This window comes from Haemaphysalis longicornis, unplaced genomic scaffold (assembly GCF_048455015.1).
Source record: "Haemaphysalis longicornis isolate Haplotype H1 unplaced genomic scaffold, Haemaphysalis longicornis Haplotype H1 scaffold_1, whole genome shotgun sequence".
NCBI lineage: Eukaryota > Metazoa > Arthropoda > Arachnida > Ixodida > Ixodidae > Haemaphysalis > Haemaphysalis longicornis.
In genome coordinates this window covers 357868487-357886508 of record NW_027526203.1, presented here as the reverse complement: position 1 = coordinate 357886508, position 18022 = coordinate 357868487, and the positions used below count along the sequence as shown (strand labels likewise).

The 18022-nt window shown below is 49.7% G+C and overlaps 1 protein-coding gene across 1 annotated transcript in view; it reads left to right on the top strand.

The window, feature by feature from the left end:
• The window catches only part of Uif (sushi, von Willebrand factor type A, EGF and pentraxin domain-containing protein uif), a 134140-nt gene that overhangs the window by 21936 nt on the left and 94182 nt on the right, over window positions 1–18022 (top strand). Inside the window, exon 2 of the mRNA XM_077686135.1 lies at window positions 17149–17173. Within this exon, the coding sequence (XP_077542261.1) occupies window positions 17149–17173 (25 nt within the window). The remainder of the gene's footprint in view (window positions 1–17148; window positions 17174–18022) is intronic.

Sequence of the window (18022 nt, the reverse complement as noted above, 5' to 3'; positions counted from 1 at the left end):
ATAGCAGGCCTACTGTTATAATAGCGCTACTGCACTTCCAGCTTGGTCACATGCAACATCGATGAAAAATTGTTGTCCATCACGGCGGCTGCCCAGCACATGCGCCGTAGACAGGTCACGTGAAGTTCCCAAACGCTGAGCAGGACTCTGACATGCGGTCCGTATCTGTGCATGCTCGGCCCCTGGCGATGAGTCTTTCTCAGCAGGTCGCTATAAGCCGACCCTATTGCGATCGACACCGCCACGGCGTTTCCTCTTATCAGCGCTATTGAAAAGAAATACTGCGCTCCCCCAGACGAAAGGAAATAAAAAAGGTGATCAGAGGGGTTTCCGAAGGATGCGCAGCAAATAAAAGAAAATGGCGATCTCTTGCCGGCGCAAGACACCGTAACACGCTTTAGCGCAAAATGTGCTTCTGAGGCGAGTGGAAGCTCTCCACCCCCGCAATGACGCACCTTCGGCGTTCACTTCCTTCAAAAAAAGGAGCGGTTTCTTTTCCCTTCCGGGTGGGGCGCATGACGGATGAAACGAAAGAGGAAGTTTGTCAGTGCCGGAAGGTGTCTTTTCTTTTCCTCGAAATAACGCTACCACACTCATGGAGATGGAGCAACGGTGACGCTGAAGAGTGCCGTAGTGGCGATTAGACCAGTGGAAAATAAGAAAGCAAAGAAAAGACGCCGGACGCCAGAATGGTGGATGGAGGAAGACGACGGGCATGCTCACGTTTCGATTTTAAGAAAAAAAGAAGGAAAAAAGGAAACGCGAACTCCCCCGCTGCGGAGACAGCAGCCGAAGAACAAAACGCGTAACAATAGCGTTCGTCGTACATAGACAGTGCACGCCCGAGGCGCGTACACAGTAGACGTTGCCTAATGATCGTCCCAAATGACTGGCTGGGCCGGTGCGCCGCTAGCGCAGCCCAGTGCGAACCTATCATCCTCGTCCTCCTCACTCACGTCTCTGTGGGACAACCCGCCGTATACACCAAAACCTACCCTCCCCCACTGCTTTTTATGCTCTTCGCCACTGCCATATATCCGGTTTTCCGTGAGGCAACTTGCCTGTCTACGCCATGCAGACGACCTCGCAAGATAAATCCCAAAACACGAGCAAAGGAGGCGCTCTGTAGCCGAGTCCTTTCTTTATTCACTCTTGATCCTCTTCGCCGTGCAAAGCTATGCAGACGCCGACAGGTTTGCTGGCTTTTGCGCTCGTCCCCGTGCGCCGTACAGCAACTGCGCCCAGACTTGGCAAACGAAGGAGCGGAACGCGATCATCCATACACTGAGCTCTACGCCGACTGCTAGATACATTATTTCCCAGCGTGCATTGAAGCCTTCGTTTACGCAAGAGCACGCGGAGCTATGCGTAGTTTCTGCCATCTGGTATACTTATCGGAGCTTCTAGCGCAGTCAATAGGAAACGAGTACACCTCGGGTGTTGCCGTCACAGTTGCCGTCGCGTGCCCAATGAGTGACGACTGGGCTCATTTTGCTCGACAGTAGGATTGTATAGCACGCGTTTCCTGCGACATCGTTCTGTCTCGTGGCACCTGAGTAGTGTAAGCCTGGAAAGACTGCGGGTTAGAGCTGAAAGCACTCGGCTTCTCCCTTTGCAACTATACCCAAGTAAAGCGTCGTGTGAGGCATCACACACTTCCCTCACCGCCACATAATCGCCTCTGATTAAATTCCTTAAATGCTATTTCATCAAGCCGGAATCCAAAGCGAAATAATGCTTCACAAGAACGTTCATCTTTCAAACAATTTTTACAGGAAAAAGGGGTCACAGTACATTCAGCCGGGAACAGACAGAAGATCTGAACGCGATGTAATACATTTTCAAGATGCATTGCCAACAAGCCCATCAAGCCATCCTCTACAAACCCAGCAGTGATAGTGCGGCATTTCGCCTCCTCTCTCAGCTTCTGTTTGGTGTACAAAATTTTCGGTCTATGGTTGCGTAGAAAATGAAGAGGTCGCCGACCCACCTCGGGACCTAACCCCGCTTTTGTCCAGGAAAGCGGCCAAGCTGTACACAGACCTGTTACCCAGATGTGGGGGCGTACCGTTGAAAACGCGCGTGATTACTTAGCAGCAACATCAAGGAGGTGCCGGTCACAGTTCTACGGCCGTCCTTCTCATACTACAGTATGCGAAAGTCATCGATACGAGCACGGTCTCCGCATCTGCCGCCCGCTAATGAGGCGACGCTATCCTCGTCGGATGCGGGCGCACGGCAGCCTGGGCGCGCAGCACCCGGACCTTAGCACGCGTTCGACCCGGGCCAGCTTGGGGGTCAGAGCGGCGCGAGATGGCGATCAAGTCGGCCGGTGAATGAAAGCGGCGCTGGGGCGAGTCACGCCTGGACGGAGCGTCATTGAACCTGACCAGAGGCGGAAGCGGCCGTCACGGCTTGACGCGCCAGCGCGCGCCTCCCGCCGACGAAAGTAAAGCTCCGGCCATTGTGCGGCTGTCCAGAAAGGCTTCCTCGGCGCCGTTCCCCGCACAGCCAGACAGAGATGGCCGCCTCGGCCATGCACTGTTTCCGAGAAATCGTGCGCCGTTTTGTTTCTCTTCCCGAGCCTTTGCGCAGTGGGCATTAGCGCTTGTGCGAGGAGGCCTGCTCGACAAAGCGCGGGGAGCACAATGCCTCCTTGGCCATGAAACGGCCAGCATTGATGACGGCGCCGGTCGAAAAGCGCCTGTGCCCGTCATGCGCCCTACGAAGCTTCCACATCGGGGCTTGTATTCGGGCCTCAGGCGGCGCCGGTTCACCAAGAGCCAAGTCAGCCGGATGCCGTGTGCGCCGCAGATGACCGTCCAGTAACCAGGAAAACAAATAAAACCGATTGCGACTTATGCAAAGCTGAACTTTTGAATAAGGGGGACAAAGCAATGTCGCAAAAGTGGACATTGGCAGAAATAAAGAGCCGATAACTTCACGGGCACGACTTTTTATGAACTGTAGCCCCCTAGATCTTCAATGCGGCTCCTCAGCCATTCCTCTCACACCTGTGTGCGTGACTGCGGGCGTGTGGGCAGGGGTGTGCTTGGGAGGGGAGGGGGGGCGGGTGAGAAAATGTCAATATCGAAACAATACGGTCATTTATGGGCCTGCACACGTGGAAAGCGGAAGCTTCTAATCACGGATACACCAGCTCACGCCCAGTTGATTCCTTCGCGCCGCACGAGTAGGCCTTAGATGCGGAAAGAACGGGCGCATTTTTCGCAGCCAGAATCGACCGGCTGAAGAAAATCCACCTCGACGCAGCGAGTACGTGTAGGTGTGCAGGGACGCTGCATGGCCGTGTTGGCCCATTAAGGCGTGTTCACACGTTCCACGCAAGCGTTGAACCGAGGCATCGAGTTCGTGGCAGGCGCACACCCTTAGCTTTATGGTGTGTATTGCACCTGGCCAGCGCGAGCCGCAGTAAAGACTGCTTTCCTTCTGAGAATGGGTGCACAAAGGGAAGGAAATGAAAGAGGCCCAACGCGGATGCAGCGTGATGGCCCTCACCGGTGCGAGCCTTTCTTTGCAGCTTTGTGACTTTCCGCTGATGCAGTCGGCGATTGCCGTATACAGCCGGGCTCTGTCGTCGACCGCGCTGTGCTCCGCCGACGAATGCCCTGGCGAGTCAGATGAGGAAGCATTGAGGAAATAACGGAAATTTGCACACTTTCGCGATGTCCTGCTTAAAATTTCGTCTCAATTAACCTTCCCACAGTGACGTTCGACATCGAAATGTGATCACTCGCTCGCTCGCCTTGGTACCGAGCTTGGGTGACTTCGCGTGCTTCTGAGCAAGTATCTTGCATCCGGCCACCTCGAGTGGAGATGCATGGGGTTTCGTTGTCAATTGTTTCGTTCAGCTGCGAAAAGAGCTCATACTTCATTCTTCCCTGCTGACGGCAGTGATCTCGGCTATGGCCTTCGTGGTTTCGTCCCTTCTACAACTCGGCTCCTCCTCTATGCATCTCTTTCCCTCTTATTATTTTTTGATCGCATTACCTTCCCTTGACCAGTAAAGGATTATAGCAACTCAGTCGACCTCTCACTAGTCCCATGATGCTTACGTGCACGGCAACAACCGTTCGCTCATTTGGCAACTGAAAATTGGCGTCAAAAAGAATTCTGTTTTAGTTTAACGTTACTTTTTTAAGCAGTACATTAGCCGAAGCTTCCGACAAAATGTCTTGTTTTTTTATTTCCGTCTCTTCTCTCGATTGCCGGGCCCCATGCAATCTCCGCCCTTCAATTCATTACTCTGTATTCCTCCTCGTTTGCTTTCAAGAGAGTGCTGTTGTCCGAAAAGCATTACATCCTCTTCCCTTCCCTCCACCCCTTGTTATCTTCATATAGTTAAAAGTGACGCTATGAATTTGCGCTACCATTGCCCTCTTTTTTTTTCTTCGGGATAGCGTTGCGTCACTCGCAATCGTAAGGAAGGTTGGGGTGCATGAGAGTCCATTACCTAAGGGCAGGAGATCGTATCTCGTTGCAGCGGCTCAGGAAACAAAGGACCGGGCGCCTCGATTGTCAGCTAATACGGAACTTTTCGCAGCCTAATGTTGTAAGGCATCGCACAATAGGAACGCTTGGTAATGACAGCCATCCCGCACGACCGAAGCATGCCACAAGTGACAAAAATGAAAAATTGAGGCACCACTACTTTGAGAAATTCCAACAGAAAAATGGTCGAACAAAATATTTTTTTAAAGCTTTTTCAATAGTATTGGTCTGTCATCTGGGTACAGATGCACTGCGTTTAATTTGATCGAAAGTTACCGGAGACAACTTAAATGGGTAGCTACATAGGTAAACAATTCGTAAAAAATTGTACCATTTCTAACGGGGGTAGAGAGCGCCTCCGTTTCAGGGCACTTGCGAAGCTCTCCACACGTAGACGCATTTGAGTCCACGAGCCATCTACATTGTGTCAAATACAGCCTTTGGTATCCAGCAGGCGACCGTGCAACCGCACTGCGATGCGTGCACCAAGATTCCCTTTATATTTATGCCAAAGCGGCAATGTGCACACAGCTGTCAATACGCGGGAAAAAAGCGCAGTTTCGACTTCCAGCCCAGCTAGTGACTAGCGAAATCAACCATCTGAGTCGTTCCTCTTGCTGTCGGATTTATCGTGGCGTGCCACTCAGCGAATGAGTGGGCACTCTGCACCCCCCTCCCCCCATGCTGGCAGAGATTACAACCATTCGGGGCGGCCTAATGGTGCTAGTGCTATTTGCCTTCAGGCTCCTGAAGCCACACTGCAACTTTATACGGATTCAATGGCGCCGATACGGAATTTACTCCGCGTCGCCTACAACTTTACCGTCTCAAGACACATACCTGGCGCGATCCGATTATTATCAATTCGTCGCCGTATTCTCTCTCCTCACATATAGCGGATGATATAGTGGCTCCCATCACTCGGTTATTCCGCGGCCACTGTTAAAGGGACAGACAACCGATTTTTGTCGAGTATATATTCTCTATCCCAAATGAAAGGGCATCACTTAAAGCACCTTGACGAGAAACGGTTTTGCTGATAACGTCCTAGAACTTGTAAAATCGAAATTTTTAGATGTTCCTTTATGTGTTTTTTTAATGCAACGGTTTATTTTGCACGAATGCGCCATCTGTTGGGATAGACGATAGTTTAAATCTGGCTTTACGTTGTGGAGGTGGGAAGTTCAATTCTCCCCGGGCGCGGCGTTTTTTTTTTTTTTTTTTAAGCTGCCGTTGGCGTATTTGCAAACTGAAATCAAATATTTTGGCAGAACAAACACCCCTGACTCAGGCAGAATCGTCAAAGCTTCTTCACTGGGTCTGTTTACTGAACCCTGCCGTTGATTCTGGGCATGGAGGCTCAGTTAGCCATACTGAGAGCACCCCAGCGACGTTGAGCGGCGTGTTTTTAAAAATTTCAAAATAATGTTTAGAAATACATATACAATTTAACCTTGAACAAATACGCGTATTAAAAGGTTTTCAATACTTAAATAAACGTTTCAGCAGTTACAGTAGCTGCTAGGTTTGCAGGTCACGTGACAGGGACACATATGGGAGTGTCAAGTTTCGACACTACGAACCGCCACCCTTCCGATTTCAGGAAGTTTGCTGCCAAATTAAAATTATTTCCGCCAATTTGTTTAGAAATTGCTTGTCGTTACGGGCTATATAAAACGCTGGCTTTCATATGAGCTAGAGAACATATACGCGACAAAGATCGGTTGTCTGTCCCTTTAAGGCTTACAACAGTACCGCAGTGAAAAAAATCTTTAGCGAGAGGAAGACCTTCGTCGCATCACGCGTGCTCTTATCCCACCGAGCGAAAGAGACCTCCCCCGTAAACTCACTCGCTGGGAGTGGGTCTTGTTCGAGAGAGTTGCCATCTTCCCTGTTGTGACCAGGGCGTGGCCATTACGCTGCCATGCCCCGTTTGTCGACGGATGTCCTTGTTGTACGTCTTCTGCCGAAGAATCTGGTCCGAACCACCTCCTGCGAACCTGTCAGTCGCTACGATCAGAAAGAATCCGGTACATTCAAGGCGCAGGCTGCCACCCTGGGAGGCCCTCACCGGACCTTCAGCGGTGGCTGCGGGTATACCCTACCACCACTGCCTTCTTGGAATTCTCAGGGGGACGGAGCAGACCAGTCCCTCTCAGTTACAGAATCAATTCGTCTGTGCCAGAGGGCGTGTTCTCGCATTTAAAAAATAGGAGGGGATACTTTTGGGGTCGCTTCCTCGCTGTCTGCAAGCAACCATGCAAAAACTCACTGCTAAGTTTCTGCTGCTTCAGTCTTCACACGCTCTTGCCTGGAAGTGGCCATTGCACAGATACTGCGTGTCGTTTACGCACACGCGCATGTTCTGCAACACAACGCAACCAGGCTTCCGTGGCCGATCAGTACAGGCCACAAGTTTGTCGGCGAGAAAAGATGCAGCATGTATAGTGTGAGCAAAGGGACTTTTTTTCCCAGCTATCCCGTTTCATTCCCTCCAACGTCCACCCTAATACAACACTTTACAACTTGTATCCGTAACATTGTTGAAGCATTTAGTTATTTTTTTTAGTGCGAAGGCACTATTAGCCTACCTCGGCTGATTTCGCGTGAATTGGTTGAAACGTCCCGTATTTTCCAGTTTATAACTCCCTATCGCAAAGGCTGATGCGCCGGAGAGGGAAGAGGCGACGTAATCAAGCGACGACCTGCTAACGACAAGTCTTGCTGCACCAAATGGATATCGTGAGATTGGAAAATTACGTGGGATTGGGGTGACTGCAGTGAGATAAAAAAGAGAAGACGATAAGTCGAAACACATCTTATGCAAATAGCCGAGCTGATATCATAGTATTTGAGGCAGCATCGGAAACGGCGCTTATTGGCAAGCTTGTAAAATTCGAAAGATTGTTGCTAAAAAAGGAAAATGTTTTTAGCTAAAGCCATAACTGGTGGTGGTGCAAGTCGAAGACCTGGACAACTTTTTGGAAACAGGAAACGCAAGAAGCCAGCAGAGCCGCCTTGCGACTACGCGACTTCGCGACTTTGCGACTTTGTATCGGCTACCCGAAGGTAAAAATGAGAACACAGACAGCGGAAAAAGAAAACAAATACTTGCAAGAAATCATCCGTCAAGGCTAACTGAGAAAAGGCTTGAAATCGTAACTTTAGCGTCCGAAGGAAACCTGTAGCCATGAAGCCAATGCTCATTTCGTCCGACAACCGCAAACGGTCAGGTACAAGCACGAATCAAGGGTGCGAAGAGCAGAAGCAACCCTATGAATGAGAACAACCAGACTATCGGAAGCGCCTACAGAAAACCAGGAAATTAAGCTACGCCAAATTTGCGGCACACGAGGACGCTGTAACAACAAGCAGCGACCACAAACAGCAAGGACCATTTGTCAAGGAAGGCTGAGCCCCGGCACGCCACACCGCCAGCCAGTCAACCGTTGCCAGCGTCCCATGGCCCATCTCCACGCTGACACAAAGGGGCCAGGGCAAGGAAAGAAGCCAAACGAGAGGTCTGACTGGGTCACCGAAGTTTTCAACGCACGTACGTGCGCGTATCTGGAGAAAAACTGTTTGCAGGAGAAGCAGCATATAAGAACAAGTACCATGCCGGCGAGACCGTGACATGCCCCCACTAGCGACGCGGCTTGAAGTTCCGCTTCTTTACGAAGACGCCACACAGGCGACATGGGCGTAACATTCTACGTGGGGAAAAGGCGCAACACGCGGTATACGATTGGTACGTGGACGACTGACGTACTGCACCATTATAAAGCGCGGCAAGCATGGGAACACTGGGGCTTAACGAGCCGAACCTGCATCTGATCCACGAAGCGTTCTTTAGTGCAGTGCAGTGGATTAATTTCGACCAACCTCACACCCTTGACGCACACCGAACTCTCGATCGCCCCTAAAGGGGTTGCCGTAACTCGCCTCTATCATAAATACGGCTTCCCCGACCCATCACTTCGGACGCGTGCTAGCCACGACACCACAGGTGGCCGTCGCGAGAACCAAACTGCCCGTAACGACTTCGTGGGATTAACGGACCTTGTCATACGAGATTGAGCGCATGGCCTCCACCGCCAGGCGCTTTCGTTCATACGGCAACGCCTCCGTTTGTCTTGCAGCGGGAGGATATATGGCAAACGAGAGAAGAGGTGGGACGCTTCCGCAAGCAAAGCCTCATATCTCGCACTCAGGCTATTTCATTAAGCAACGTCCTAACGTGAGTCCACAGGATGTGCCTGTCTCCGACAATCAGTGACTTCCGTGTTCCTGCATCAACCTACAGGACAACTGATCCGCTGTTTTTGAAGCGGGTTAACTTGGAAGCGCAATTTCATTAAATATTACAGTTGCGTATACCTGCTAGCCCTTTTCTCTACAATAAAGAATAAACATAGGTGGCCAACATTGTGCGTAGACCGACGGCCTTGACAACACTGTTCCTCCACACTTCATACCTAAAAAAAAGGAACTACTGCGCAACCAAATGCCTGCAAGCTTTCGCAGCGTAGGCAAGCAGTGCTTGTTTTTGTCAAAAAATAAATTCGCGAAAAAAGCGCGCTAACGCTTGCCTGCCATAACGAGCGTCGAGTGCTAATCTGTCCACTGTGCACTTCGTAAAGTGCCGTTCTAGCGAACCGTTTTCTCTCACGCTGCTCAGGCACGACGGTACCACCGAACAGGATAGTGTTAAACAACGCGTGATCTCGACTGGTACAGTCGATCAAGCGTAATTTCCCGTACCCTACAATGGTCCGAATGACCACACTACAACCATTCCCTGGCATGGACGTGGGTAATAATACCCGTCATATCAAGCTATCGCATCTCAGCGCAGCCGAACATAAAGGTCAGTTGCTTCGTCGCAAAGTATAGCTTGCGCGAGCCCGAAAAAGGTGCCCCGGACGATGAGAACACGAAGGCTATGGAGCGTCGAGCGGATCAAACACGCTGCTTCTCGAGGAGCATCGATCCATCGGCGATGTGCGGCAGGGACGTCGGCGCGGGCTCAGTGATTCGCCGCTGCGTATTCTGTTGGCCACCATTAGACGGCGGCAAAAGCAGCGGGCCTGAAGGGCGAAGCCCCAGATCTGTCCGGCGGCGACGTCGGTGGCGCTGTCCCGTTGACCTCTTGCTCCCGTAGCAGCAGCGGTCGAGGGTGGCCTTGTCTCCGGGGCCGTCACGGCGGGTAGCGCAACTGCCTCGCACACTGCTCGTGCGCGGGAACATGTTCGATTACAGCCTTCTTGGCGGTGTTCCGGTGGTCCAGATACATGACTGCCGGAGCCTTTTCACGCAGCAGACGTGACCGAAACAACCCGCCCTGGTTAGATGGGCAAGCTTGTGCGTAGCGGGGAGTTGCTTCGCGGACATCTCCGAACCGGAGTGGTAGCGCCAACGCCGCTGGGGATCATTGTCCTGGGCATCGTCCCGATGCCACGTCGGCGGCATTCAGCTATTTGGACATTGTTGCGCAGATACTGCTACTTGCAAAGACTGGTGCTGTGTATGCTAAGTTCCCCAGAATACTGCACAGGTAGTATTAAGTACTTTCATTGGCAGCAACGGCAAACAGCGTAATTCCTTCTGGTGAACTGGGCAAATTTATGCACGCACATCTACATGGCGTATAGCGCCTACTGGCGTGTATGCCTCTGTCCTCGCTTATCAGTGTCGTGCGTTTAAGTACCAGCTACCAACTGGAGCGGCGAGAAATATTACTTCCATGCTGCAATAAGAAATTCCGTGAGTTCCTGATTGTGTACCCTGACTGATTTACAGAATATGCCTTCATCAGTTGCCTTGAGAGCGAGCATATTGCGTATACTGGAGATCAGTCAACAATGTTAGAAGCTTAGCTTAGACAGCTTTATCCCCCTTCCCCCCTGTATCGAGATTCCTCTGCCCCCTTCCCAGACCTTCAGTCCACCCCCCACTTATTTAAAATGCAAATATGAGCAGATGCACTGCTGACAGTTACAATATCCTGCATCGTTATTTTTGTGTTGCCGTTTGTGGTGGCTCCACATACTGGCTGTTGGCATTTCACACCGTGTAAAGAACTCAGCTGATCGTATATGGTCTGCACCATCCGGCAGCAGAATGAAGAACAAACTCAAATGGGTTCTGTTCCGCTCCGTGGTGTGTGCATGGTCGGCTGAAAACTACTCTCGAAGGATGAATAAAAGCTGCGCGAATGGTGGTTTTTATTTATTTATTTATTTGCTGACATCAAATTCTGCTGTAGCTTCAAATTGCCATCCCACAGTGCGACAGAGCTGTCAAGTCCCCTCTAAACCCGTTAGAGGAGTACGCATCTCGTGTGTTGTTTACCGGTGGGGCACCACAACACTATCTAGCGCTACACTTCCCATTTTGACACACATTGCTTCTTGAGCGCGGAAACGGAAACTTATAAACGTTTTTCTTTCCCAATACGTACGCTTTTTTGCTCAGTGTAAAGATCGCACTAACCCCTTGCCCCGCAGAACTCCTCTCGCACGCACGCTACGAGTGAGCGGGCACGGCGCGTCAAGGAACGTAGACGGGACAATCGTTCGCTTGTTCCGCAGTCCATTGTAGCACGGGTCCGCGTGGCCTCCCCATTCCGCCGGAAGTGTTCGAAGGAGTGTGCATTTGAAAGACTGGCACGGCAATTTAAACGATGTCTCACGAGGAAACGATTCTCTTCGAACTTGCGCGCAGTCCGAAACAGCATACCGGAAGCGGAGTTGCGCTGTCGGGCAGCCGCATACGAGGAAGGGACAAAAGAGAAAAACAGATAACGCGCCTAACCCGACGGTCATCGGCGCTTTGTACATTCTCGTCGCATTGAGTGGAATGTGCTACGACACTTGTAATGATCCCCGTCCGTGTAACGGTCTGCAACAAGCCGCCAGACAAAGGCCGGAGAACAAAGGCGGCCAGGAAGTCGCCGCGTTAGCAGAAAAAAAAGGGGACATTTCTCCGACAAAGCTATCCTGTCAATCTTAACAGCCTCGATGTGTACGTCTACCGCTGTCACGAAGGCAAATGCGGTGCGGAGTCTACAGGTCAAGCGAGAGGAAGGAACGTGAGACCGACACAATATTTGCGGAAGTATGATAGCGGCATCGTGCAAAAAATCGTCACGATTCATTACGTTCTTGCATTTTCTGTTTCGTTTCCCCCAACGCCCGCCGTCATCGCTGCCGCGACACCTCCTTTTTTTTCTAGTTCATTTGGCTAAGTTTGTTGATGTCCTAAAAATAGAACGCCACTTTGATTCCACGTACCGACTACCTGTTGCACGCTATTTACACCACCAGCCTACGTTTCTCCTTCGTGCTCCGCGGGTAAGAGCCCCACTAGAGAAAATAAGCAGAAAAACCCTCGAGTTGCCCGGTCGCCATGAGTACAAGGCAGTGGAAGATGGTACACTTTAGCGCGCGGAATCTTCCTTATCGAGGATATTTCACAACGGCCACGGAAGAAGTAAACAAAAGCAAATATCCCGCACTGTGCTCAGCGCGGCTTCCGGGTTCATTGGTTATAAATAGTCCCGGTGAAAAAGAAGACAATGGGACACGAACTGCGCCATCAGCGGCGAAATGCACACAGCCCGAAAGAACAATTTGCGTCTGTGGCGGAAACCCGCTGCGTGCTCGTCGCCTCCATTTTGGTGCGAGTCGGCAGCCACGGTATCCCTTCGGGGGCGGCACGCGTGCTGCCCGGCCGAGCTTTACCGCGCGTGACCGCGACACGCAACACGCACGTCGCGGACAAGGCTTCGAAACACAGGAGCACGCAAGACGTTCCCCACCGCCCCACCCGCGGGCACGTCGCCTCTTTCCGACGCGTTCATAGATCGTTGCTTTGATCGCCGCAGTGTCCCATTATCCACCTTAAAACGGCAAGCTGCGGTGTTGGTTGGAGCGGTTAACACGCCCCTGAAAAAAAAAATTGTTTCGAAGCCAATATTTGTTGCGGCACCTAAAATATTCGGCGTGGTAACTTAAGCGCACAAAGTTATACGCAAAAAGAAAAGAAATCTAGAGGGACCGCACTTACCCTTTTGAGCGTTAAGCTCTGAGGCTCTAGAACTTTTGGCGGCGTTTACACGTAAAAGTGTGGAGACGATAGCAGGACGCAGAATTCAGTCAAAGAAGCGGACAGACAATAAGGGATGTTATAACCCTGCCAAACGGCAAATGTAATGACATCTAGAGCAAATGTCATTTGCTCTAGATGTCATTAGGTCGGCGCTACACCGGAATACTGAGTGACATTTGAGGCGAATGGCATTTAGCGGCTAACTGAGGTTCGGGAGCTCATTCAGCGGCCAAATTAGTAGCGTCGACAGCAGTGGCGCGTCACTAGACAAGAAAGTTCAGTAATAAACCAAAGCATGCTGCTTCGAAAAACTGTCAGTAAGCTTATATATTCCTGTTCATATTGTTTTTCAAATAAAGAAAGACAAAAAAGTACTTACAAAGGGAAAATCTCGTCCCCTATGCGCCCAGTAGTAGTAGTAGTAGTAGTAGTAGTAGTAGTAGTAGTAGTAGTAGTAGTAGTAGTAGTAAACTTTATTCATTCACAACAAAGGTGGAGGGGGAAGGAGTAGAGCCCAATGCGCACGCCACCTTGATACGAATTATTGGCGGACATGTCTCGGTTTGTGATGTCTACTTACGCCAGCTAAAACGGTCATTTTTTTATTTTAATTAAGAAAAGGATTATCTGTTTTGTTTTAGAAAACTATCATGTATGAAAACATTGTCGCCATGTAGACCCGCACGGCCAAACCGAATGTTATTAACAGCTAATATCATTCACTTTGAATGACATTAGATTTGCTGTGTGACAGGGGTATTATTTACGTCTACCCGCCTGGGGTGGCTAGGTCGCGGAAGTGATATATCTACTGCCGACGGCAGCAAGAAGATATATATATATATATATATATATATATATATATATATATATATATATATATATATATATATATATATATATATATACAGAAAGATAGGTTTGTGACGAGCCCCTCATTTCCTTACTATACATATATATATATATATATATATATATATATATATATATATATATATATATAACACAGAAATAAGGGTTATTTCTGTGTTATTTTCAACGAGCCGCTCATTTCCTATTCTGATTCGCTACACACACACACACACATATATATATATATATATATATATATATATATATATATATATATATATATATATATATATATATAGACCGGTATTCTGGAGGTCGTGGGTTCGGATCCCACCTGGCGGGCATTTTTTCTTCACTTTCTTTCTTTCTTTCCAAATTCTTAATCTGTTTCAATGATCTACCACATCCTCCCCTTTGCTTTCCGAGGTTTTCTCGACTGCCAACCCTTATTTCTGTGTTATTTTCAACGAGCCCCTCATTTCCTATTCTGATTCGCTACATGCATAGCGAGGGCCTCTGTTCTGGCAGTCTTGTTGCCAAAGGGAGCTTAAGAGGGTTCAAAGCTGGTCGACCACTCTGGACATGTCGTAGACACTCGAGTCACGACCCGGGGGTTAAAAAGAAGGTCCCCTTCTCCCCGATTAGTCCGAATGGCGCTGGCTACCACCCCCAAGCACAGGAAACAAACATACCTAACATAAATACCCAAGAAAGTGAATGGGAAAATCGCCCCGCCGGTAGCGTAGTGGTTATCGCACCAGACCGGTATTCTGGAGGTCGTGGGTTCGGATCCCACCTGGCGGGCATTTTTTCTTCACTTTCTTTCTTTCTTTCCAAATTCTTAATCTGTTTCAATGATCTACCACATCCTCCCCTTTGCTTTCCGAGGTTTTCTCGACTGCCAACCCTTATTTCTGTGTTATATATATATATATATATATATATATATATATATATATATATATATATATATTGTGTGAGAGCAGTGGTAGCCTCGTTTGTGACTGAAAGTTATTTGTCCCATTGGAATGCAATCATCACTACCACTCGTTTGCGACCACGGCTTCTTCATCTCTGTACATACTCATCATCACCGACTTTCCCTCCTTTTCGAACTATCATCATCGGTAAGCTGGTTCGGTCGCCATCTTGCTGCCTTCCAGCTCGGCCTGCGAATAAAGCGGTTTGCGCGTACTGGGAAATGTATGTTTTATATAAAAGTAGCATGGCCCGAGGGCCTTTTATTAAATACGCCTGCAGGAACTTTCTAATTGGCCGCATCTCTCAACCCGCACTGTACTTTCTTCGACTAGCAAAAATATTACCAGAACTTAATATCATCTGGTCCCTCGAAGGGAACGAGGTGGCACACGCCGCTGCCCCTGCTCATACACACCGGGCCGTTACCCCAGAAGGAGAAAACAACGACCGACCTACCTCAAAGCCAGCACCACTCCACACATGCACCGAAATCTTAGCTCACTACGAACACGATCGCCGTCGCTTCCCACCACCTCATTCACAACTAACCCGCGACGAAGAAACCCCTTTCCGGAGCCGTCAAACCAATTCGTATCTCCATAACACCTTACTCATATCCCACCAGGTTGAGGGAGTACACACACCCTTTAAATTTTTTGCCACTGAACTTGCTGCTCGAAAACAGTTAGGCAACTGTCTAGCAGTGTAGCTGCTAAGCGCCCCTTAGGTTCTCCGTCTTTTAGATGCGACGGCATCTCATTCACTCACCTTGTCCCTCCATACGGCGTTGTCGTTGTCCGTCCACACCCCTCCCCCATTCTCCTCGCCGCGCGAGCTGCGCTCTCCGCCGCTCACCCCATCTCCTCTCCGATAGCGAACACTCTCTCGCGAGGGGCATTGGATTGGATTCGATTGGATTGGCTTGGCTTGGATTGGATTGGGTTGGATTTGATTTGGATTGGATTGGATTAAGGTGGACTGTGTTGGATTGTGTTGCGTCATAGCCGCGCCACGTTGCGTCATAGCCGCGGCAGGGGGTTCACGGCACGTTTCACGCGATGGGAGAATCAACCTAACGGAAACAACAACGGAACCCCCTATGCGTCGCATCTACACAGGGGTTCCGCGAGGGGAGGTGGGAGTAATTTTTTCCTTCGATCCTCTTTAGCCATCTACGGCGAGAAGGTTGACCCGACCATGTTAGAAATGTTTTATCAGTGCATGCGTTCATTTTGAACGTTAGGTGATGTAGCATGCATAGACGAGTCTCGGTTAAAGTCCTGATGTCACGATGTAGCACTGGTGCAACATGTTTACGAGGACGGGGGAAAGAGTACTGGAACTGTGTTCCTCCGCAGCGTGCAGGCACCTTTCGAGGTGTTTCCTGCGGTCGTTTTTCCTACTGGACGTTTCGAAAAATAACTTGCGTATCGAAGTTTCAGGCACACATTTCTTCAAATTGTGCCTAATTCTTCAATCCGTGCATACAGGCGCATCACAAGTGCTCGCTTAGCGAGTGCTACGATTTTTAACGTGTGAAGGGCTTCTACGCAACTCACCTTGTCTCCCCTACCATTGGGAGGCCCCTGAAGAGTAAGAAGACGAGCAGAGGGATACGAGGAGCTACCGCTCCGTATCCCCTTCGCCTTCCCTCGCCGAGTAGCATACCGGTGTCCAAATTCCGGCAAACATCTTGGCTTTCTCTTCTAATACAGAGCTCTCCCTCCCTCCCTCCCTCCCTCCCTCCCTCCCTCCCTCCCTCCCTCCCTCTCTCTCTCTCTCTCTCTCTCTCTCTCTCTCTCTCTCTCTCTCTCTCTCTCTCTCTCTCTCTCTCTCTCTCTCTCTCTCTCTATCTATCTATCTATCTATCTATCTATCTATCTATCTATCTATCTATCTATCTATCTCTCTCTCTCTCATCCGATTATGCCAGGCGAGCGGTATTTAGCATGTGCTGCTTCTATGGTCGCAACGAAATGATTTGCGTCACCACCGCAGCGAAAGCGGTCAATTGGCACTGAGTTTATTAATTGCGTTGGCGTTTATTGTGCCAAAAAATTGTATTGCAACCTCTAATGTTGCATTGTGGCTCGATATTCATCTCCACAGCTGAATAGTGTCCACTTCCAGGTCTGTGACCACTGGGAGAAATAAAAATAAATAAATGCGTAGCTTCGGAGGGGCGTCCAACTCCTCGACAAAGTCTCCTTTTAGTGCATGTTCTGTGCATCAAGATGCATCAGGTAATGTTGTCGAGTAATTGGAGACTCTCTGTAGCCATTGAAACTTGCCTGAACAATCAAATTTTAAATCGTTTGGCGCTCGCCAAAAGTACAGTCAGTCAGCACACCAGGTATGTTCGGACCAAGCAGCGCACTTGGTCGAATGGAGCAACAAGTCAATGTCGTGAGCCATGCAGGTGCCTTCAATGCCCATTTCAGCGCCACTTGACGATTAACGTCCATTGAAGTCTCCTTGAGAATGAAAAGGCTTTTCGGCCTTGCGTAAGCTGCTTGTGAAGAGCCTGGAACGGAACTCCGGGAATGCGCATTGGCTCAGGAGCTTAAGTCATTCGCGGATGCACTTTATATTTAGCCATGAGCACTGTCCTGCCACTCTTGCTTGACCGCTGCCAAGCGCGTGTTGCCGCGAAGGTCGTACTAAACCTGTTGCTTCTATTTTCCTCTTTTGCAGGGTGGAGAACTCAGATGCCAAGACGGTGAGTAAAAAACCCTCCATATCCCCGGGAGTCTCCTCACGCCAGCTATCTCACCGCTGCTGCCGCCATCCGCTTGGAAACTGGTTGGCTACTAATATAGAAGCTGGAGAAACGGATTAAAAAGAAACGAACAAAAAAAAAAGGCTGATGGTTATCTCACGATTTTCGGACACATCAGCGTATATTTTAAGACGGCCTTTCCGAAAGGAACTCCCCGCTATCAACAATCACCTACTGCGCGTTAAAAAGAAAAGTCTTAAGGAAAACATGGTGCGCGTGAGTGCTGACGAGAAAAAAAAAATGTCTGGAGATCACATCAGGCAGCGCGCTGGGGAAGTATCAGGCACGTTGAACGCGAGCTTCACAGCGGGCTTTTGGTTATCTTCAAATTTCCAACATTATTTTCGCCGAAGTAAAAGGACTCGAAAACACATTCCACGTAGATGATTCCGTCCTGAAAAAAAACACTATTATAAACGGTTGCCCCGCGCGCTGTCGACAATTCGGCATAAGAGGAAAGCAGATCACGTTCCGTGAAAGCTATACAGAAGGTATAGGGGCCAGAAATACGACTCCTAAAAGGCGTGAAGTGGCTCTGTTCACCGTATAACACACGCACGTCATCCGCTGCGACGGTAAGACGGCACCACGCCATGGGACGAACGAAAGATTGTTGCGAAACTTGGGCAAAAAAACGCCCCCTAAGAGCAGTAGTGCTGTAGCCGTGACGTTCGACAAGACTCCTGTGACGTAGGTCTGACCGTCATGCAGCTGTGACATCGCTGCATGACATCTGTGCCGTGAATTCCTTCTTCCCAAAAACGCCCCCCCCCCCCCCCCCGTTCGTTC